Here is a 24,215-nt window from a genome sequence, read left to right as displayed (position 1 = left end):
GCTTGAGGCGAAACTGAGTCAGTTCCTAACCCCAACTGCTGTCAAAATGTATGAATTGGCAGCAGTTGGGGTTAGAACCTGACTCAGTTTCTGGCTCAATCAAAAACGCCATAAGCTGGTCTTAATGTGAATTTAAAAATCATGTCATGCATCAACCTGTTATACAATACGGATCATTATTTAACTGTGTTTAAACATTGATGATACGTAAAACTTTTTCCGTTTGCTCCGAGAAACGTGTATTTCAAGTTTCCCCGGGTAGTGTACAAAAGCCCTACAAACTCGTAGATAAGCTTTACGAAGTAACTCGTATCAAATCATTAACATCATCTCCTTTACACAACGAAAAAACTAGTGCTTGTCTAATTATCAATCGGGTGTGAACCCGTGCGCCGTGGTGAATTTATCTGTACACGCAACTGACGCCACGTATAATTTAAAGAGCAACAGAGCGCGGCTCTCTCGCACCAAAAGATCGGCGCCTGGCGGCAGTCATAGAATGAATTACCTACCACCGAAGAATGCGAGCTGACATGAAACGCAGCAGCTGCTACGCTTACCACGTCAGAACACAAACTAACGAATTTTTCTTATGTTCCCTTTCTATATGTGTCACAGTTCCTTCGATGAAAAAGGGGCAGTCCTAGCAACGCTCGCTGCTTGGTCGAATTGTACCGACCAATCATGGATCAGATAATTACTGCTTTCATAAAATCCATTTCCCCGTTATTTTAAGTAATTGGACATCCTACGTAGTTGGATACAAAATTGTTACAACATATTTTCAATCAGATAGCGCAATAATCTTATTTTTCATTCAGTACAACGGCAGATATAACGGTTTAAAAAATCGGGTGAAATATCGGCAGAAAATTTTGAAACGGGACCCCTATATTGAAACGCTAGAAGTATTCTACTTCAAAAAACTTTTGCTGAAAGTTTTTTTACGTCTTTTGCTGAAAGTTTTCTTACGCGGATTTTCGAATTAACGCGGTTTTTCGAATTAACGCGGTTTTTTACGCGGATTTTCTAATTAACGTGGTTTTTACGCGGTACGTATCCTCCGCGTAAAAAAAAAAATTGACAAAAATATTGAACATGTAAGGGTCGCTTCAGGTTCAAGAACAATTTTTCACTAGTGGTCTAAATATATTTAAAATGACGGCTAACATTGGCGAACAATTGTTTTCGAGTGTTACCCCGGATAGAATTTTACAATAGCATTTACCCTACAAACAATCATAAAACAATAAATATTATAGTTATTACTGCTTACACATTGTTGGATGCAAAGTTCTCACAGTAGAGTTACAATAAAATTTCATGTAACATTAAATTTCACTGTTCAGCAAAAAACTGATACAGTGCATTCACATTAAATTTTACTGTTTTCGAGAAAAAAATGTATAGAGAAAAATTGATTTTTTTAATGTTAAGATACATAACCACCCCCCCCCCCCCCTTTTTCTTTGTAAAAGTCTATTTTAAATTGAAATTTACTGTAAAAACGTTAAAGTTTATTGTTTTTGTATTGTAGCATAACACCAAAACTTACTGTAAATTATTGTAAAATTACTGTACTGTCACAGTGAAAATCATGGTTATGTTACTGTACATTTCTATTCGGGACATCTGTTAGTCTGTGGTAAAAGTACTATTTTGCATATGGTATGAAAATACGTTGGAATGCATTTATTGCCACATGTTCAAATAAACCGAGCAATTGGGGGGATCTTACGTCTACGTACGGAACATTTCCAATGCAAAACATAAAATGCTCTAAAAACCCACCAAACCGTTTGTCAAAATGCGCATTCATTTCGATTTTAATACAGATTCAAGGCAAGCTCGAAAGAATAAATCAACCCCTATGGTTAGATAAACCAGGCAGACGAAAAGATAAGTTTGCGCACTAAATTTATTTGGCATTCACATTAAAATAACTGCTCATGTTTGAAAGAAAGAATCAATCCCTATGTTCGAGTAAACCGGTTATACGAGTAGATAACAGGTTTACTTTCGAAGGGCCGTCGCATTCGATGGCACATCCGCAGCAGCTTCACACCACATCAGTTCCTTGAATTAGGTAATGCGCAAACCTTCAACTTTGCAACTTCATCACAAAAAAATAATAAAAACATTAACTTTTCTGGAGAATTGCTTTCTAAGGAATGGTGCATTCTGGGCAAAGATATTCAATCATTTTCAACGTACATATATCAAGTGTAATTTGAATGATGTAAATTTTTTACAAAAAAAGCAAGATAAAAGTCCGGTCACATAACAAACTGAATCTACCCAGTAAAGTTCAACTGGAATTCTGAGTGGCTCTAGATAGTATCCGGCTTTAGTTACACAACCGAATTATAGAATTGGTCGTGTTACTGAAGTCGTGCACTAACTCACTACAGCCAGTCAGGATTCTGGCTAGATTTGCTGAATATATTGGAATCGCTAGGCGTAGAGTGATTATTGATGAGAATACGAGTGCAATGTCAAGAAGAGGAACGCTGTACATTATATCCCCGTGTTGTACATAATAGCTCAATAGAATAGAAAAAAACAGTTTAAGAAACCTTAGCTAAGCAAAATTATACATTGATGTCGAATTGATAGGCATAGCTTAGTAGAGAAGCGTCTTGAAGCGCACTATAAGTTCCCGCAATATAGGTTGTTTGCCCCCGAAAGATCGCTTTCTTCGAGCTTCGCGCACAGTTGGACAAATGAACCGACGCTGAAATTTTATCCATTAGTGCGCATTGGCCATCGGTTGATTTCGCACACACTTTCGGCACGAAAGTACTAGATTCGTTATGTATATGTATATTGATTGTGATTAATGTGTATGTTAGTGAATAGATTTTAGTACATACGAAAACGCTGTCGAAAAATCGATCAATATTGTACAGAGAAAATAAAATATAAGAAATTTAGGCAAATGGGGTTACTTTTCTCGCATCGGTATAATAAAAAACAAAAAGTGAAAATCGAAAAAATGTACACCACTTTTCTTCTAACGATAAGCGTTTTAGTGGTAAGAGTAAAACTTTCTAACCTGATTAGTAGAAGACAACCCGTCTATTTTTGCGCCCCACAAACGAAAATTCATCCTGATAGTCACCCCACATACAAAAGCAGCATGAATGAAAACAAGTGCATATAACAACACCTAATTATTTACAAAGCAGAAGGAACACACAGTTAGTTTGGAACGTCAGCTCGATTTGACTCCACGAACGTGTGCTGGTTCTACAGGATGCCACTTTGGACGCAGACAGAAACAATGAAAACAAAAGCATTAAAGTAATTTTTAAACAATATTTATATATAAAAAAGTGACAAACTCTACACGTAGTGAAAAGATGTATGAAACCATTGTAGCAGAAGAGAGTGGATATTATTGTACATTTGAACTTTTTGAAAAGAAATAAAATTTTAATTAATGATACATTTTAGGTAGTTTCTCAAGTATTCAATACAAATTTTGACAAGCACTTTTTCCTGTATATTCTAAGTTTAATTTGCTGTAGCATAATCCTGGATTGATACAAACTACGGATAATAATCACTTTACGGTTCTGAAATCAATTTGATTGATCAATAAGCTCGGCAAAAGCAGAACCCTTAAATGCCATCATCTAAATGAGTCCTTTCGGATAGAAAAATAAACAGCTTCCGCGATCGCGATCTATTTCATGGATCACGACAGGACAGTAAATAAGCAACTAGCTGATGATCCTACTTGGTTACTGCATGAATAGCTTCAGCCAGATAGTCCACATTTTTCGTAGTAACTCCGGCCATCGAAATGCGACCGTCCTTGGTCAAATACACACTGAAGTCCTTCGTCAGCTTCTCACACTGCTGCTGATCCATACCAGTAAAACAGAACATGCCAATTTGATCTGTGATGTGCTGCCAGTTCCGGGTGGATCCTAGCTTCTTCAAATTATCCTGCAGTTTAGATCGCACCGAAATAATACGATTGGCCATCAATTTAACGTCTCCCAGCCACTCCTGGCGCAGACTCGGGTCGTTCAATATTTCCGTCACCAGTCGAGCACCGTGAATTGGTGGATTGGAATACATTGGACGAATCAGAATCTTGATCTGTGACATTGTACGAGCGGCTTCGTCTTTATCGGAACAGACGAGTGAGAAGGCTCCGGCACGCTCACCGTAGAGACCCATATTTTTGGCATAGCTTTGAGCCAAGGCAATCTGATGACCATCCTTCAGGAAGGCACGCACGGCGAAAGCATCCTTGGCGACGTCGCCACTAGCAAAGCCCTGGTAGGCCATGTCGAAGTAGGGGAATAGCTTACGCTTCTTGAAGAGTGCCGAAATTTCGGCCCATTGTTCAGGGCGTGGATCCACGCCAGTCGGGTTGTGGGCACATGCGTGAAGCAGTACGGCCGAGCCTTCGGGAATTTTCTGAAAAAAAAAACAATATTATTTTTTTTACGATTACTTAAAAAAATAGTTAAAGCTTGGCAGAGATGAAGCAGTGCAGTCCTAACTTGTTTACATACTTAATTCCATGTCTTATCATCCTTGTTCCACTATGTACATGACGTCGTAAGCGAAACAGTCATGCGATAACGCATGCAAGCACCCCATGAGCTTTCCAATTAACAATCAATTTATGTGTTTACTATCGGAGCGCCTTCCTTGAGGCCGCTGATTAAGGGTTCGCTCAATTTACACTTACCGATAGATCATCCAGCGCACCCTTGAAATCAAATCCGCAAGTACTGGGGTCGTAGTATCGGTAGGATTTAACATTCAATCCCGAGTGACGGAAGATCGGTCCATGATTACCCCACGATGGCGTCGGTAGATAAATGTCTTTTGGTCCCGGGAAAAATGCGGAAAGGAAGGCACCTCCTATTCGCAGTGCACCGGTTCCACTGATACCTTGCACCGTTGCGTTCTGTCCGTTTGCTACGTGCTGGCTGTCCTCGCCCAGAGCCAGCAGTATGCTGTGCTTGCAAAACTCGGCTGTTCCGCCGATTGGTGAATACTCTTTGTCCAGTAGCTTCTCAGCTAGACGCTTTTCGGCTTTGAGTACACTGGGCAACACAAACGGCTTGCCATTGTCATCCCGATAAGCTCCCACGCCGAGGTTGATCTTTTTTGGATTGGTGTCCCGCTTGTATGCTTCCGTTACGCCCAGGATGACGTCCGGGGGACCCATCTGTACCGTGCCCCACCATGAGCTGTAAAGGTATAATTCAGTGTCATGAACAAAATTTCGTTTTTTTATTACTATTTTTAGCATCAGCTCACGAACGCAACTTTCGTTGGGTAATAGATTGTATTCAGAAAATAGATGATTCAACTATGACCTCCTCAAATTTGTAGGAACAAAATTTAATATCATCCAGCAAAGGCATGATACGGGTAATAAACTGTTATCATGCTATGGTCAACTCGATTTTGTTTTTGCAAATATCACATGCACGTCTAGGATGATAATTTACTGATAACTTTTTGTAACATTAAATTTTTTCGTCTATACAATTGCATGTTGACCTTGAAAGTTGAAAGGTCATTTCCAGTAAAGTGTCTAGCCGTATATTTCTACCCATATCCATTTGTTCCCATTAAAACAAATTGACTTACCATGATCGATGACCGACGAAATTCTCAAAGGCACCCGGACTTCGAAGTAAAGCAGCTGATCGCTGGAGAGTTTTAGAGCATGCCATTTTTCAAAATCTGCAATAAATCGAAAGTATTACGCCACTAAGCTTATCTGTCCAAATACAAAATATCTTTAATAGTCATATGTTTCTATGCTAACCAAATTATCTTCGGAACAAATGAATAGAGTTTAATTGATTTGTATTGAATGTTCCGGTAAAGTCGAATTACGCACGCACTGCAGTACGAATACCACAAACCGCAAAGATGAAGACTGATGACTGTCTGCGGAGCGAAGTACCGAGTGCGGCATCGATGAGAACGCTATCAGTTAAAAAAGGGAGCGCGAGAGAGAAATTTAACGATGCGCTGACAAAAATTAACTCACTGATGCTGAGCGTATATACCTTTGGCGATCTAGCGTCGGTAATGCAGAGTCAAGATGAAGTAAAAGAAATGTGGGAAAATTTTGAAAAAATTTAAAATCATGTTCAAAAATTCCAAAATTAAAATATTCAGAAATTCGAATAATCACCCGAATAGAAATGCACAACGGTATTATAGCATTTTTTATTGTTATATTACAACGAAAAACAATGTTATTCTGGAAAATTTACAATGGAAATATAATCACATTGTTGTTGTTTCTACATCCAATTTCATTGTAAACCCGATTTTTACATCGAAAAAGGGGGGTCGTTAAGGGATGTAACAATGAAAAAATTGATCTTTTCCCATACATTCTGAAGTCAAAAACATCGATTTACATTGTTTTTCTGTTGTAGATTTTGGAGGCATAGCGCGAAGTGCAATGCAGCATTTTGAACAGAAAGGATTGTGTATTCAGTGGTAAACATTTCACCGAGATTCAATAACGCATTCAAAAGTTATCAAAGACATAAAAAATAACTTAGGCCAAAATAGGAACCCACTTCTATTGTAAAAAAATCGATAAGAAATGGGTGTTCCGAAATGGAACAAGGTTAGGGTAATTCGGACCTTTCATGTACTTTTGTGCAGAACCGTTTATACACAATACGGTAAAAGATCGGAAACTATCACATTACAAAAAATGTGCGTAATCGATCAGGCTTTCAGAATAAAATATTTATTTGTGAATCGGTTGACTCGTTCCAATTCTATAGCTCGAAAATTCTTACTAGGTCCGAATTGGCCCAGTTCCCCCTATGTTTTAGTTGCAAGAAAAAATTATTTTCATTACAATTAAATCGTGATGCTTGTACTACCAAATTAGTTGTAATGAAGCCCAAATTTTGTTAGCCAATAAATAACATGAAAATTTGTTAGATATCAAATACAATTTTATTGCTTTTATATTATTCTTTCTGCGCGTAAATAATAACACTACTGGGATCTAGGGGCAGATCACTTGTGATGCATTTTTAAAAATCAGCGAAATTCAATGCATGTATTTCCATCAAAATAGAAATTCATAATGTATTTTGCGTTGCGTGCAATGTTTTTGCGTTGCGTGCAATGTTGTTTGCGTTGTGTGTAAGACGTCAACACCCTACAGAAAAACTAGCCCTACATTTAACAAAACGTCGAACAAAGTGGATTAGCGTAGGACGTTTGTTAAACAAACTTTTCTGCGAGGGAGTGCAAAGCTGATTTTGCATGGAAATTTAATGCATTTTTTCTTATTTGATGCAAATTTGTTATACATTCTTAGAGTGATCTGCCCCTAGGCTGGGATTCACAAGGTTGTTGTATTTACTAACAGAAAATTGAAATTTTTTGAAAAAATAATTTAAATTTCGCAAAATATTTCAGTTCCTCCTTTTCCCTTACTTGTACCACTCTTTTTCTCTAGGCTTATCAAAACTATATTATTACTGTCACCATTGTTCCACGCTCTAGGCAAGCTTTACGTAGTGTGTCGTTGAACTCGTTGGGTTTACAATACCGCAAATTCATCAACATCATGTTCAGCTTGACCCACAAGGACCAGCTATGATTCGTCGATTGGCAGGTAAAAAGCACTGCTGAAAGGAAACATGTCACTCAGGCAACGTAAGTTTAGCGCAATAACCTGAAGAGTCGATTTCTTAACTTTTAAACCAGGTTTAACGCACTGATAAACCTGGTTTAAAAGTTAAGCGAGGGTGAAGAAATCGGCCTGAAGTATATTAAATTGGTGTTGAAGACTACGAAGACTCAAATAAACAAAATTTGACATTTCTTTCGTTCTCGTCGTAATTTGCAATAATTCATGATTCAGCTAATTTATTTAGTAACAAACCTCTTCGAATATATATATTTATAATTCGAACTTGGATGTTAAGCTGTAAATGCTGTTCTTTGCGCGATTGTCAGCTACATGAATCCGAAATTAATATATTACTGTTCGCCATTCCGAGGTAATATTTGCACATAATCCTTCCAGCAAGACCTCGTCGATCTTGGGCTGAACCTATTCTATCTCTGAATGCCACACAAGAGCTTCACAATTTGCGTCCTATAGGAAACCATAGCAGCAACATAACGTAGGTATATGGCAAACAGCCATTTCCAACCGTAATCCATAATGTGCAGGCGAGACTCTCTACCTGCGGAAGGAAATACAAAACAATTCATTATGCAAGTAGATCTTACCACTGGTACCCAAAATATTAACTCCTGGTCCAAAGATTTGGACGAAATCAAAAACACAATCGAAATTAAATGTTATAAATTTTCAAACATAACAACAAAGCAAAAGCTGTGTTGCTAGTTTGGCACTATTTCATCAAAGTATGCTGTCAATCTGACAGTGTACCTTTATCGGTGTACCTGGGTTATAAAATAGTGTCCTCGAAAAATCGTCAGAGCATTCCGTATTAACATATTTGTATTTGGTGTAAATATAAATGGGCCATAATATTTACGTTAGAAAAACTTTACCCATTTTATGTATTCAAATTGCCCATTTTCGGAAGTTATTCGAGCTGTCAAAAAATGGGTTCTGTTTTGTTTCTAACAATGGGTACTTTCTATCCATTTCATAATCACTCGAAGGGGTAATGCCAATGGGTATATGGATCCTAATAATGAGTAAAAAATCCGTTAGGAAAATTTCAAAGGGTTAACCTGCAAATTAATGATCGTAGCGAAACTTGCAAATTATCGGCTCGTAGCCGTAACCGTGGCGGATTCGGAACATTTCGACAATGCTCCGAAAACAACGGCGGTTTAAACTACTGAGGATGTTACCAATATGAGTCAGTTTCGCAATTTTGACTGCTTTGGAAGCCAACAACGATATTCTAACCAGTAACAGGTTTTATTTAGTTTTGTGGTTTTAGAGCATCTATATCGAGTTTTGTATACTTCTATGAGATGGAAATAATGTGAAATGAATGTTTTGTAATATCTTTATTTCTAAATCCAGATATATTTTTTTTTCAATATATTTCATTCAGGGGCGATTTTCATGAATAGGTATTTTTTACGCATTTTTGTAGCTGTTCTGCGGAAAATAATGGATTAAACGTATCCAGGTTGACGTACAGTACAACGACACGACCGTCCACTTCATGTAACACAGTGAAAAAAAAGTGTTCGAGTTATTTACCGCCAGTTACCAGCACATTGAGTTGCCCCTCGATGCGAACAAAAAATAATTTGTCTAGCAACACTTCTTTGTTTATTTTATTTTCAGTTGCTGTATAGCAACCATTTTATGTTTACATAAATTTGAATGGATGAAAACGAGAAAAGTTCTTCGTCCAGGTGATTGCAGTATATTTTAAGTGTTTAAATAGTTTTACAAGCGCTTAGTATTTAGTATGCGTTAATTTTGGCTACATGTGTTATAATTAAGTTATTGTGATTATAGATATCAGACACGCATTTTCCAGCGCTTTTATGATAAGACGAACGGCAGCTTCAGCTAAAGTTGCCGTTCATATATGGCCCCGAAGCAGTCAAAAATCGGACTAGGGCTCCGGATGGTTGTAAGCGAATCCACTGCAACGGTATCGGAATTGACATTCCGGGGAACTGGGGGCTTTCACGTTCCATCATGTTTTTTTACCAGACAAAAAATAGTTGAGTGATACTTTTGATCCCTCGAAATCGGTGTGAAAGTTAACACACTGAAGCTGCTCCGGTAGCCCAATAGTTCGCCGCGCCGTATCTCGACATGTTGCTCCGGTAGTCGATCCATTCGCAAATATCGTCTGATAGGCAGAAACTCAACCTACTGGCATTTTTGCAGGTGCTGCTGCTTTATTATTCTCCTCAACACAAAAGTGGCCGATTGTATGCCAGCTTCTGGAAGGAGATCACTGCGACCGCGAAACAAACTTGACGAGGTAGGTTCTTCTGCTGCTACTGCTGGACGATAACTGAATAATATTATGTATCTATTTGTTTTCAGTATGACTGTCAAGGTGCACTATTTGGTAGTGAGCTACCATCACCATTTTGCCAATGGTTTTTTGATGGAAATAGCAAAGAAAGACGCGGCTAGAACATTTCATTCACATGGCAGTTTTGCTGGGAGTTCTTGCTGGTGCTTTGTCATGGCGCGTTGGGCATGGTTCCTCTGGTACAGCAATATGACATCGTGAGAGGTAACGAAGTGTGGCCGAAACACGTTGTCCTGCTATGATATGTTGTCTTTGACGAACAGCAGGTGAACTGACGTCATTTCTTCTAATGTTTAGATAGCTGTCAGTAACAATCTATTTCATCTTCTTTCAGCTTTTTGTGCCAATGTACAAGTGCCAATGAAGCTTGAGGAAACGTATGTTACATTGAGTCAAAATCTCCCAAGTGTGGAAACAATTTTTCGTCGGTCCGGCTTTTTCTGTAAAATTGTTTATGGGTTCACAACGATAAATATAAAATACATTTTGGACAGTTTTTCGAAATTTCGAATTATTTTAAACGGTATGGCTATTTTGCTTTTCTCAGCATGAGTTTGGATTTTATTTAATTTCTCACGATTGGCAGCTGTTGTATATTTCATAAGAAATCATATTTTTTAAATAAATATATGAAAACTTACAACAGGACGAGTTATTCGCGTTTTTCTATTGACGCGCAAAGAGCGCCACGCGACTCACGGCGTTCGTACAGGCTGCACGCCATGCGTGCGTGTTGCAAAGTTTTGGTTGGAAGCGGTTTTACCGTGTTTTGTTTTATTTTGTTATTGGCTATCTAACACCGGCAATACAGTGTATGTTCATTGCTTAGAATAAAGCAATATTTGTCAGTTCTTGTAAACTACTACATATCGAATGGCAAAATCTGCGAAACAGATTTAAACTTTGCATGTAAGCTATACTGCCCATAATCGCAAGTCAGTCCCATGTTCTAAGGGATTCCCTTTCTACATGGGACTGACTTGCAATTATAGGCAGTATACACTGCTTCAGAAAAACGGAAGTATTAAAAAAGGCTCAATAAAAATAATGTATTCGAATAAGTTCTCGTTTAAATCTTGCCACACCACCCACAAATACTGACAGTACTGCTGAAATTACATGAACCGCCAGATCCGTACTCTAAGCAAGCAAATGTTTCGCTTCGTTGTTCAGATCTTCCTAGGTCCACTTCGATTCGTTAACAAATCAGGTCCACTGGCTGAAGACCGCCCAGTAGGCGTTACCGATTCACACATTCCAGGAAAAGTCTCCGAGTGAGAAGGGCGGTAGAATTTCAATTCGCAAAAAAGGATTTATTGAATTTTGTTAACATTATTATGGACTACGAATACAGATTAGTATTCTGTTTAACGAAAAAGTACTCACTTGGAATTAAAATTGAAGGAAATGGATTCTAATTTGTTTATTGTAAGAGAGCCCTATTATGCCTGGTAAATAAATTTACGGGGTGGGACGGTTTGGTTTATGGAGTAACAACAATATCAAGCACAGTGGTGAGAGGGTGGGCAACGATGACCAGGGAGAGTAGAACATAAAACTTGCAGCTTGCATCTAGAAGACAAACATCAATTGAATTCTCGGACTGTCTGATATCACGTACCCGAACACAAGGTCACTTTTATCAATCTCGCAGGTAATCATTTAAAAATTGACTTGACCTCCAGGGAGCTCTGCTTTGAATTTCCAACACTACAGCTTCGGATACCCACGGTCCGTTAATGCAGGGTAAGGTGAGGGTACTACGATCATCAGTTGGACTCTGGTCCGTGTTAGCAGGAATTTTGAAAGCTGCGAATATCCAATCTAACCCGGTCAAACCATTCGGAATTTGATTCGGACTCCTGAATAGAGTCAGTATGGACTCCATTCAGAATTCCGAACCAGTTCGGAATGGGTTTAACTGGTAATATGAAGGAAAATTTCATCAGCCCTACACCAACTTAAATCTCTGGTTGAAACATGGGAACACTTGAGGATTTCCATGTCCCGAAATCTGTGCAAGAAAATGTAGCAATTAATTGTGATTAGTGGCGAAACTCTTTTTAGAATTTCTTTCAAAAGAAGCTCGGAGCTTTACTGGAGGGAGACGAACTTTGTCGAAGGGAACGTTATTCAGCAAACTGATCCAGATTTTGCCCAATCATCTGGAATTATCCATAAGTCGTATCTTGATGGCAGGAAATAGTAGTAACATTAACGAACTAATCAGACTATCGCACTATTATTACATATTTGATTGTTCAAGATTTGTATTGTTGTCGTGTATTTGCGTAACCAAGGAATGCAAGAGTTTATTTGGAAAAAATAACAGACTTTTCAGTGTTGCTTGTTTCATGCAGTTTCTAACCAAAAGTCATATTTGACATTACCAGTTACCTGAGTCACTGAGGGGTAGTCAGATTTGCGATATAGTTTTGGAATTCCAGTGTCTAGTCGTGTCGTTGTACAGTCTGTACTTACTAATGAGTACAAACTCTTTACTCATTAAGTGGGTTTTCCCTAAGAGAACCCTCTAATAATGTATAACAAATTTGCATCAAATTCAAAAAGATGCATTGAATTACCATTTTTGCATCAACTTTGCACTCCCTTGCAGAATAGTGTGTACAACAAACGTCCTACGTTGATCCACTTCGCTCGATGTTTTATTTGATTTTGAGCTACGTTTCTTGCAGGACTTTGACGTCTCACACGCAATGCAAAATACATTCTGAATTTGTAATTTAATGGAATGAAATGAATCTAATTTCCTTTATTTTTCAAAATGCATCACAACTGCCCCTATAGGTTTTTCCACTTTTTTTGGAAATGAGTTGTTTTCTACGCATAATGGTTACTTTATTTTATCAGTGTATTCAGAATGATTTCTCGACAACCACATGTTTAGGGCTCAAAAGCCAAAGGTGAAAATTTACTTTGAGAGAAAATTCTGGACAAACCGTTATTATCAACGGCTGTCCCGACCGATGAACGGTTCGTCCGGAATTCTCCCCCGAAGTAAATTTTGGCAGTTGGCTTTTGAGCTCTAATCATATGTTTGTCGAGATTTTTTGTGTAACTACATCTTTATCGACACAACAATCCGGTGAAAGAAGTAACAGCAGTCACAGGGTTTGTTTTGGTTTAAATTTTTTGACGTTTTCAATGATATAAAGAACAAGAATAGAAAGAAGAACAAAATCGAAGTGAAAAAATGTCGCAAATTTTTAGCAGAAAAACATGAAATATTGCTTACAATTTTTACCAATCCTGTGAAAGGTTCACCAGTTAACGTTCAGACATGAATATCAAATTTGATACCAGTGAGTTTACTCGTCGCTTGAAACGAACGTTCGACGGAAACCTATCGTATCGAAAACTTTTCCTGTTGCTCTTTTTCGTGGCTGTTTTTCTCTTGTATATCGGACCATCCTTCCTGCGATGGCTATTTGGACGTAGCGAACCAGCCAAAGGTGATAATTTTTGTATCTTTTCAAGGTAACCCAACACGCTTATAGTTATTTCTATGTCAGAGCAGATCACACCATACGTTGTATGGACGACCGGCTAACGCCCTTCTACCTGCAAAACTTGGAATTCAATGTAAACATTCGACATCAGCCAGCTTTCCCACACGAACATGACGCAATTCCGTATGTGGGCAATGGTTTCTTCGGGCTGGAAATTCAACAGGACGCAAATTTGAACGTATTTCGCGGACGTGCCTTGCAACAACCGGTCAACTATCATCCGATTGTGAGCGTTGCTACAGGTGCCGGCTTTGAAACTCATCGGGAGGCCACCGTTGTAGAATATTTGAGTGGAATCGTGCACCGATTTCAGTGTTTCTCGGAAGGTTACTTTGCGTCCTATCAGTATTATGCACATCGGACGATGCCGTCAGTGTTGGTGCAGGAGATACAGATCACGAATACAAAGAATCAATTGATGGATGTGGAATTGACTGTTCCGAGGATTTCCGATTGGCCCACGGCACTTACCAAGAGCATTAAGTAAGTTAGTGAGTGATTGATATTGTGAAGGGAATATTATACCATATTTTTTTAGACTCCAGCACGGTTCAACGATTTTGGATTATCAGGTCATTACTGGTCTTGTTGATGTTGCGGCCAGCGGGAACAGCGACAAACGTGTCCAAGTTGTGTCTATTGTAGCTCGTAAAATGCCGCGTATTTTAACGCTGAAAAAACGAGGCACGACAAAATTAGAGCTACTGTTAGCCATAGACTATTCAGACCCGATAGCGAAGGAAAAATACCCGGCCCAGAAGGATTTGACGGAGCAGCAGGCAATTGATGCAATGAACAAGGCGCTGCAGGCAGCGGAACATGGTGAGCATAATGCCTACTATGCGTTTAAGCGGGACCATATCAAAGTTTGGAACAGCTTGTGGGAGACTGGATTCCATATTAGTACTTCGAAGGCGGAAAATACGTTGAACGGGAACGACATCAATGCAACGATGTACGCAGTAATTTCTCATGCCAGAGCTTTTGAGTATGAGAATTTTAGCAGCGCTCAGAAGAAAATGGATATTGCGAAGGCGCTGACATACGCCGAAGGTTGTTACGACAGCTATCACACCTTACAGGCCGAAAATCTATGGAAGAAGATGAGCAACCTGGAAGAACTAAATGCTGTAGTGGCCTCTTGGATGTTGACTTTGGAAAAACAAGGATGTCACAATCTGCTCAAGGCTGGTGCCAGTGGAATTGTTCAAGCGATGGTTCTCAGCTTCGGCGGATTTCGTTTCAGCAACCAGCATTTGGAGCTAAATATACATCCAAAGTATCTCCATCGGGACTACGACTTCCGCCGTTTGAACTACGGCAACATGACTCACGTGAACGTTTCCATTACCGTGCGGGACGATAATAAAGCGGCTCTATTCGTTGCATTGGATCGTTCCGATCGTAACTATTATGCCTGCGATGCTGGTTGTTTGGATACTCCAATCCAACTAGGACCGATTAGAACTATATTTCCCGTGAAAGTAACCGAACCGTTAACTTCGATTCTGTACATTACATCGGACAAGGCACACATGGAAGATCTCCGCCACGCGATCCATGTGAAGGAAGTGATGGAAGCGCCCGCTCACGAACATCACGTGATCGCACTGCACAAACATGGCCACTCGCTAGGAGGGTTGCCGACGCTTTTCTGGGTTTCAATTTGCGTCATCATCATTGTGTTCCACGTGTTCCTCTGCAAGCTGATAGTGAAGGAGTACTGCGAACCGCCGGACAAGATGCGCTATCGGTATAGTAAGCCGTAGGTTGATTTAAGGTTTGGCTTGTGTTGGTAGGACGTGTAAGCGTTGTTCTGAAAGAACGGAGCTAGATGCAATTTTACAAGTTCGCAATAAATGAAACGAACAGAACATTATTTGTCACAAATCTGATACTAGAGAAAAAAACCTACAATCGCCATATTTCAAATATAAAGAAATCCAAAATGGAACGAGCTCGCCCTGTGAATATGTAAATAATTAAATATCCGCAATGATAAATTGGTATCGAATTTCAATGCTATAAAATACTTGATAAGCTAAATCCTCAAGTTTGAACCCAGTCTCAAAAGTTGCTCCAAAGACATTTAACGGCATTCTTACTGTGAATGCAGCTTATTTTTTTACGAAAAACTGTTCGAATGTTTTCTTGGGGAACTATTTCACTATGGATAAGAACATTTCACATCAAATCAGCATAAAAAAAAACAAGTATATAAAGTGTAGCCATTTAATTGGGTAAGTTATGGTAACGCCTGAAAACTGCATTACAATCCATTTAATTCTTAATACTAATGTAAAAAGTAGGTTGAAACCCCGCTCAGTATGGCCTTGGTGGAGGACCACCACGCATCATACCGGGCGGCGGCCCTCGCATTGGTGGCGGAGCACCACGGGCCATCCCGGCCATAGGATTCATGCCACCCGGACCAGGCATCATACCGGGTGGTGGTCCCCCGGGCATCATTGGACGCATCTGCGGTGGAGCAGAAACCTGCCCTCCACGACCAACGGGAGCCATATGTTGCTGGGAAGGCCCTCCAACGCCACGTACCGGACCTTGCAGCCCGGGCGGAACTCCGCCCATGTTTGCAGGCATTCCTCGACCAGCAACGCGACCCATTCCAGGTCCAGGGGCACCTCCCGGAATTGGAACACGGGGAAGACCTTCCTCCGGCGGAGGTGGACCTTCGACGGTCAACGAAACGATGTTACCACCCCGCAGGAGCACAAATCCAAGAACGCGCTTCTCTTCTCTCTCCGGCAGTTTAGTGTTTTTCGGCTTGATTTTACGGAACTCTTCGCAGTCTCCGAGGATCAGATTCATGTGTTTGTCAAATGCTTTGAACGTACCGATAAAGGTGCGGGAATCTTGCAGTACGATCCGCACCCGGTAGTTCAGGAGCTGGATCATTTTGTTGTTCTTGCCGATCGTCTGAAAAATTTGCAATAGTTAGCAGGGAAACGTTTCCTAACGTATTCTGTATAATTCGATTCTTCATAATATGCTTTGTAGAACGTCAGCTTTAGTTTACAAAACTGTAAATTGATTGCCATTTTGCAATGGTCTTAACCTCTACAAAACGTTTAGAATGATGCCAAGCTTCCCGGTAATAGAAGCGCTCAGCGCTTGGAAAATTAACAAAACACTTACCATATTGAATGTTTGAACTTGCTAATATTTTAAAAATGAAATTTCTGTTCTTTTTACTGTATTTAGTTAGCAATAAAACAGAATTCGGCTAGTTTTATCCTACTAGCCAAAAAATTTCGTGTCCAAGCGATTCACTTTTATTGTGACCACAGTGCACAATCCCATCCAGAGATGCCAGGTACTTTTTTCAAATGTCTGCAATAATAATTTTAAAAGTCTGGGAAGAACAAAAAATGTGAGGCAAGCTAGTGTAACCAAAAGCCTTTATATTCAAAAATCTGCAAATATCTGCAACCAAACTAAAAAATCTGCAAATATCTGCAACCAAACGGAAAAATCTGCAAATATCTGCGTCATCGAAAAAGTCTGCAGCTTAAATTAAAAGTCTGCGAATTTGCAGACTTGTCTGCAAATCTGGCATCTCTGATCCCATCTGACAGATTATACTCAACTGTGACTGTGGTATACACTGTGGCTATAATCCGAGAGCTCGGGTCAAAGTCAGGACAGGGTTGAAGCAACGTTGGTTGAAGTGATACCATTAATACAACGCTTTTTCTTGAAAAGGGCGATACTAGCAGTGATACCATTCAAAGAAAATCAATAGTGAATATTTCCAGACTTGGTTTTATTTCCTATTTAAGAACTATTGTGTTTTTTACATCCTAGATTGCATGATTCAGTGATCGAAACCCAAAACTTCATAAAGTATTTGAAATTATTAAATTAAAATTTGTTTTTGCTATTGAAATTGACAAAATGGTAGTATCGCCCCTTTGGCGATTGTTTACTTTTTCGGTCCCACCTATCAGCATTGAAGTATCGCCCTTACGTTTTTTTACAATAACTACCGTTCTGCACCACCGATTTCGTCCGTGTTTTTTCAATAGCGATCATTGTTACTATTTACAGCTGGTATCAGCTTGATAATCCTAAAAAAAATACGAAAATAACTGTTTCGCCTCTAAACTGCTAGAAACTGCTAGCAAAAAAAAGTATCGTCCTGTTTGTTTGCATGGAGCGTGGTGGGCGAAACTTTAAATAAGCAAACAAAAATACAGTTTCGCCCGTTGTATTTTTTGCTGTAGTTTAAGAAAGCAATATCGTGGAATCAAAATTTTTAGGTTAATTTATTGCGTTTCAAAGCCCTCATTCGCATGTATGAAAAAAGCCTTATGTTTACATTTGTAAGTATCGCCCTTTTCAGAAAAAAGCGTTGAATTTTCAAATGTCGATTTCCCGGTCAAAAAAATCCGGACGACCATAGTCAGGCGATTTAAACAGTTTGACGTTTCACTCAACTCGCCTGTGCTAATGCCCCTAGGAACAAATGCAAATTGCGAATGCGATTTAAAGGCGATTTCAACACTTAGACAAATTTTCTGGCGGCTTAAAAGGACTTGGTTGTTTTCAGAGATGCCAGATTTGCAGACAAGTCTGCAAATTCGCAGACTTTTAATTTAAGCTGCAGATTTTTTTGATGACGCAGATATTTGCAGATTTTTTAGTTTGGTTGCAGATATTTGCAGATTTTTTAGTTTGGTTGCAGATATTTACAGATTTTTGAATATAAAGGCTTTTGGTTACACTAGCGTTCCTGACATTTTTTGTTCTTCCCAGACTTTTAAAATTATTATTGCAGACATTTGAAAAAAGTACCTGGCATCTCTGGTTGTTTTTGCGTTTTTCAAACATGGCGGTTCGTGTTTGGCTTAAGCTTAAAATAGTTTTTTTTAACAATTGGTGTGTTCTCGCTTGTATTTTGTTTGTCTAGTGCACTCCATTTAGCCAACGAATGTGGGGAATTGTGGAATCATGTGTAAGTATAGTGGAACAAGATCTCTGACCTAAACTCTTAATAAAAGTCAGATTGTGGTAAGTTTTGGTGTGCAATGCCAATTTCACCATTGATTCTTCCTATAGTTTGGTGGTGATTACCTAGTGTAGTGATAAGTTTATGTGAGTAGATAATGAATCCGAAAATAAGTATTATTTGTAATTTTCATATTTGGCAATTAATCCCAGTCAGAAAGGGCAAGATGCTGGCTAACGGGGGGCTATTTGCCAACTCGGATGCGCTAATTGCCCTTCAATTTGCCAGCAAATTGCTGGCAATTAGGGGGCTATTTCAAATGCAACATTTGGGTGATTTGCCGCCGTAATTTTTTAGCCGCTCTACCCGCCCTTTAATCGCCCAGGGAACGCGCCATTTAATCGCCCTTAATTGAACCGCCATGTTTTAAAAACGCAAAAACAACCAAGTCCTTTTCAGCCGCCAGAAAATTTGTCTAAGTGTTGAAATCGCCTTTAAATCGCATTCGCAATTTGCATTTGTTCCTAGGGGCAATTAGCACAGGCGAGTTGAGTTAAACGTCAAACTGTTTAAATCGCCTGACCATGTTCGTCCGCATTTTTTTTTGACCGGGAGGGCGATTAACTGGCGCGTTCCCTGGGCGATTAAAGTGCGGGTAGAGCGACTAAAAAATTACGGCGGCAAATCGCCCAAATGTTGCATTTGAAATAGCCCCCTAATTGCCAGCAATTTGCTGGAAAATTGAAGGGCAATTAGCGCATCCGATTTGGCAAATAGCTCCCCGTTAGCCAGCAACTTGCCCTTTTTGACTGGGCATATCTCGACAAGCATATGATTATGGCTCAAAAGCCAACTGTCAAAATTCACCTTGGGGGGAAATTCCGGACAAACCGTTAATCGTCCAGCACAGCCGTTTATAGCAAACGAAAGAGAAAAGTTTTCTCTTCCGATGACTGCTATGCACTGTACTGATAAAAATTCGAACGTTAATTCTATTTGCTTCAAACCACCCAAAATCCTGAAGAAGACATGCTAATGTTATCACGCGAACACATACCTTCTATGTGTGAACTGTATAAACTATATATCACAACAATATTTTGGGATGAAAATTCAGCAAAATATTGCGCACTTCCCACCAATCTGGACTCCGCACTCTCAAAGTGCGAGTGATCAAACTGCTACCGAAAACTACGAGCTGTAAAAACGCATGTATATTATATTTCCTGATTATACATCATATTATCATGATTTAATCTATTCCACAATATTCCGCCACGTCACTCGGTCAGTTGCTGCTTGTCTCCAACCTCTCAGGTGCCCGATATTCGCCAGGTTCTGCTCCACTTGGTCCAGCCACCGGGAACGCTGCGCTCCTCTCCGTCTTGTACCTGCCGGGTTGGAGATGAAAACCAACCTGGTAGGGTTGTTGTCCGGCATCCTGACAACTGGCTCACCATAGAGTCGCGCAAGTTCGTGGTTCATTCTGCTCCTCCACAAGTCATCCTCCTGCACACCACTGAAGATCGTCCTCAGCACCCTTCTTTCGAAAACTTCGAATGCTTGCAGATCCTCCTCGAGCATTGTCGACGTTTCGTGCCTGTAGAGAACCACCAATCTAATCAGTGTGTTGAACATGGCGCATTTCGTGCGGTAGTGAAGCTTCCTGGATCTCAAAGTTTTGTGGAGCCCATAGTAAGCACGACTTCCAGAGATAATACGCCTTCTGATCTCCCGGCTGGTTTTGTTGTCCGCAGTCACGAATGAGCCTAGATAGATGAACTCGTCAACCACCTCGAACTCGTCGCTGTCGATCGTAATACTACTGCCCAAGCGTTCCCTATCGCGATCGGTTCCGCCAGCCAGCATGTACTTTGTCTTAGACACATTTATCTTCAGTCCTACTCGTGCTGCTTCGCGCTTCAGTCGGGTATATAGATCTGCTACCTACACTACTTTTCCAGTAAACGGCAAGTTACGGCGGATAGCCTACACTAAAAATGTAAACGTTATGCCTATTGATTTTACACATAGATTTCTGCAATTAGTGGAGGTAGATAGACACTATTTTCTGGCATATAAACCTTATGTGTGTATTTACAAGTCATATTAATCTTACATTCATATTTCATAACTATAAGGCACATAAAACCCGATTCTATAACAATACGCACATATAACTTATGTGTGCGCATACATAGTTTATAGAGTTGACACATAGAAGGTACGTGTGTACGTGATAACATTAGCATTTCTTCTTCATATAGATTTTAAGTGGTTTGAAGCAAATAGAATTAACGTTTGGATTTTTTTCAGTGTAGAACAACGTTTCAATAGCCTACCGATCGCCAGCATCTAGTTTAACCTAAACTAAGTTTTTTTTTTGTGTTTCGAATTCATCTCGTCAGTAACTAGCACCATCTGGGTGTCTAGTTAGACGATGTATCTAAACTAGTACCCAAATTAGCACTAGTTAGACACAACATTTTTTTAGGCGTCACATATGCCCGGTATCTTGCAGCTCAGCTTCCCACATAGCGATCCTCCACCACCACGGGGCCCGAGAAACAAAAAAAACGCATGTATTTCATGATAGAAATGGTACTTTCATAGACAGACCAGTCGAGTGCAGTGCGGTTAGAATCCAGTTTTTAGTGCAATATATATTTGTGTTAAGCCTGAAACAGAATAAATATCAAGGCACTCGCAAACCTGCATGAATACAATGTTTTCCTACAGGCCGGCACTACAATTAGCTTTTTGAAAGGCACCAAAGTGTTGCACATTACGGCCTGCCTACCTAGGTTCCACTCAGACAAGCACCCACACTTATTCGTGAATCGAGCACACGCAGAAAAGTTAAGCATATTTAAACCAAAAATATGTGTTATTGAATCCTATCATTTATTTTTTATTACTTCAAACAACAAACTTATTGGTCTGAAAATATTTCTTTATTACAGTAACAATAAATTTTTGTTTTCAATAAAAACATTTTTAATTTCAGTAATTTTGTTATAATTTGAATAAAATATTTATTAAAAAATGGAAGAATAACTTTTTTAATTGAAACAATAAGTAAATTTTATTGAATTCAATAAATAAATTTATTGTCCCCTGACCAATAATTTTATTTATTCCATTTAATGCATATTTTTATTGAACACACAAATATTTTTTCTACGTACGCACTATTATCACAGATTAACAGACTAAACACTATGATGGAATTCCCACAAAAAACATCGATCCGGCAATTTTCCCAGACCACTAGCTCCACCTTTTATTCACAGTCCCAAGCACTCATTTGCTGATGGGTTACCCCTCAGGTTTGGGAACAATTTTTCCCAAGTGGTCTATCCCCCATCTGCTTGTTCATATGTCAGTGGCGCCATAATTTCGAATGTGGCCACAGTGCCAACTACAAATATATTTAAAATGATCGTTAAAGCGGGCGAAGCATTATGAGTGTTATGTCTGTTAGTCTGTGCTTTTATTACGAGAAAGATGTGCGTTGAATCCAATTATTTAGTACAACGTATTTAGATGCGGGTGCATCTCCAATAGGGAGCAACAACCCTAAAACAACTAAAATCACTTCACGATGTTTTCGCATAAAACCGACTATTTTCGGATGACGCTAGCGAAAGTACGTTCACTACCCATACACTCGCGCATCACCACTGTCGGAAACACGACACTGACTATGAAAACGAATACGGTAGGGGAGACTGAGGAGACTTGATCCCCGGGGAGACTTGATCCCATCATTGTAACTCAAAGGCGGATCAGAATACATTAATCGAATATACTATAAAGTTGCGTAGTTTTATCTAAACATAAATTTCATTAACACAGAAAAAAGAAATTGAACTTTTGTGTAACCGAATTTTTACCGATTTAAAAAAAGTCTCAGAAGAACTAAAGATTTATTTTTCAAATTTTCAAACTTTTATAAAATTGATAAAATCACCCACTACATACTCTACTTTTGCATACAGAATTACAGGAGAATGTCAATTATATGAATACGTTATGATTGAGCTGATTCTTTTGTTCAACTATATTTTACTAAAGTTTGCTGAAATAGATGCTATGGGTTCACTTGATCCCTTCAAATTCGTGGAGATTTGATCCCCTTCGCCATACTTCATAAACACCACTGAAAATAACCAAATTCACACCAGAACAATTGAAGTCATTGTTGTCATAAAAAAATGTCAAAAATGAACGCTTCATCGTAAAGAAACATAACTGTAATTGTTTATTACAGGATACGTAGCAACCTTTCATCCCACATTTGACGTTCCTCAAACATAATAAAGACAGCTTTCAAATAATTGCACGGAGATTTGGGGAATTCGTAAAAAAAATCAGGTGAGAGATGCGTAATATGTAGTAACAAAAAAAACAATATCTAATCATAACAATTTAATGAATACTACAATCCATTTATAAAATTGAATGGGGTAATGTACCCGTTTTTGCCCTATTAAGAAGGATACCACATTATTACTACAATAATTGTATTATTTCAGCTTCTTTGATTTGTTATTAAGGTCCATTTTTTTTATTTCGATTATAGAGGTTTTAACGTTAAGGTCATTCACCTTTTAGTAAGAGCCAATATAATAACAAAATTGTCGTGAGAATGGTGAAAATCTTCTGTTTGAGCGCAGCAAAATCTCCAATCGAGTACCCCCATTATCGCAATACCATTTGAGTCAATGCGTTGAGCGAAGATGGCAGACGCTGCTCTAACCAAAGGCTTCAGATGGGTAGGATGATAGTAGAAACAGGGCAAAAATAGGCTTATTACCCTACATGCTCTTTTAAACACGTTTTCATAAAGGAATCAAGTGTCCCCAAATTAGGAATCGTGCCTCCACTAATCTAAGAATTTTCCATTTTTTTGTTGTTTTCCAGAAATGCTCATAGCTCATGTCCAGTATAATATTTCCATGTAATTTTTTTTATAATTATTAGTCATCCCTAGAAACAATATAAAACTACAAAAAATACATAGTTTTTTATCGTTCCACGGAGTTGGACTGAAAAATAAAAAAGGGGATCAAGTCTCCTCAGTCTCCCCTAGAGCTTTGTTCAAGTCGTCGAGCATCTTGTGGAAAAAAATAGAGCTTAGCAAATTACTTTTATTCACAAAACAAATCAATTACTGAGCAGATTAGTGTCAATATATTTGTTTAACGAAGTGACGAATTGACTTAAAAAGTGTAACCGAAATCGTCATAGACCTTACTTACTATTCCGGAAAGGGGAAGCAAGTGCGATGTATTCCCTTCCATGTATCGGAAGGAAGAGATGCTGATATTATTGAGCTTATTCATATTTGTAGTCGCTAGTTATTTTGATAGTGTCATCAATGATACATTTAACAAATTTTACGCAAATTAGAAGATAGTAGTAATTAGGGGTTAAGTGATTTTCTGTCGATTTGTGAACAATTTTCTTTAATAGATTAAATTCTGGGCAGTTTCCTTTAGTTGATTAAATCATGGAAATATCTTTTTTAATCCTATTGATCATCAAGAATCTTTCCTGGCCAGGGCTCTGATTTGCCAGGGCTAGCCTTGAAAATAGTTTACTTTAAATAGAATATATAAAAAAATTGTGTTAGCATGATGCCATAGAACTGGTAATAGTGGCAAGACGTCAGATCAAGAAAATAGAAGTTGA

At 38.9% G+C, this 24,215-nt stretch overlaps 3 protein-coding genes across 3 annotated transcripts; 1 reads left to right on the top strand and 2 right to left on the bottom strand.

The window, feature by feature from the left end:
- Positions 1–3,482: 3,482 nt before the first annotated feature.
- LOC131679149 (aspartate aminotransferase, mitochondrial-like) lies at positions 3,483–5,964 on the bottom strand. Its single transcript, XM_058959778.1, has 4 exons — positions 5,807–5,964; positions 5,626–5,721; positions 4,712–5,219; positions 3,483–4,434 (listed from the first exon to the last, which is right to left on the bottom strand). The coding sequence occupies exons 2-4, from the start codon at positions 5,709–5,711 to the stop codon at positions 3,739–3,741; spliced, it is 1,290 nt and encodes a 429-aa protein (XP_058815761.1). The 5' UTR covers positions 5,712–5,721; positions 5,807–5,964; the 3' UTR covers positions 3,483–3,738.
- A 7,215-nt stretch (positions 5,965–13,179) lies between these two features.
- On the top strand, positions 13,180–15,423 carry LOC131679146 (uncharacterized protein KIAA2013 homolog). The gene is made up of 3 exons (XM_058959775.1): positions 13,180–13,492; positions 13,558–14,032; positions 14,088–15,423. The coding sequence occupies exons 1-3, from the start codon at positions 13,321–13,323 to the stop codon at positions 15,316–15,318; spliced, it is 1,878 nt and encodes a 625-aa protein (XP_058815758.1). The 5' UTR covers positions 13,180–13,320; the 3' UTR covers positions 15,319–15,423.
- Positions 15,424–15,767: 344 nt separating this feature from the next.
- Positions 15,768–16,847, bottom strand: LOC131679153 (small nuclear ribonucleoprotein-associated protein B-like). Its single transcript, XM_058959783.1, has 2 exons — positions 16,706–16,847; positions 15,768–16,486 (listed from the first exon to the last, which is right to left on the bottom strand). Exons 1-2 carry the CDS (start codon positions 16,706–16,708, stop codon positions 15,872–15,874), a joined length of 618 nt encoding a protein of 205 aa, XP_058815766.1. The 5' UTR covers positions 16,709–16,847; the 3' UTR covers positions 15,768–15,871.
- Between the last annotated feature and the right edge of the window lie 7,368 nt (positions 16,848–24,215).

This window comes from Topomyia yanbarensis, chromosome 2 (assembly GCF_030247195.1).
Source record: "Topomyia yanbarensis strain Yona2022 chromosome 2, ASM3024719v1, whole genome shotgun sequence".
NCBI classification, from domain to species: Eukaryota; Metazoa; Arthropoda; class Insecta; order Diptera; family Culicidae; genus Topomyia; species Topomyia yanbarensis.
Note: the sequence above shows the minus strand (reverse complement) of the source record. Positions and strands in the feature narration are given on the sequence as shown.

Excerpts from the sequence above, each read along its gene's own strand:
- LOC131679146 (XM_058959775.1), top strand. The coding sequence starts at position 13,321 with ATGAATATCAAATTTGATACCAGTGAGTTTACTCGTCGCTTGAAACGA. Across the intron at positions 13,493-13,557 it reads ACGTAGCGAACCAGCCAAAG|ATCACACCATACGTTGTATG; the intron begins GTGATAATTTTT and ends ATGTCAGAGCAG. Across the intron at positions 14,033-14,087 it reads GCACTTACCAAGAGCATTAA|ACTCCAGCACGGTTCAACGA; the intron begins GTAAGTTAGTGA and ends ATATTTTTTTAG.
- LOC131679149 (XM_058959778.1), bottom strand. The coding sequence starts at position 5,711 with ATGGCATGCTCTAAAACTCTCCAGCGATCAGCTGCTTTACTTCGAAGT. Across the intron at positions 5,220-5,625 it reads TTCGTCGGTCATCGATCATG|CTCATGGTGGGGCACGGTAC; the intron begins GTAAGTCAATTT and ends ATACCTTTACAG. Across the intron at positions 4,435-4,711 it reads GTGCGCTGGATGATCTATCG|AAAATTCCCGAAGGCTCGGC; the intron begins GTAAGTGTAAAT and ends TTTTTTTTTCAG.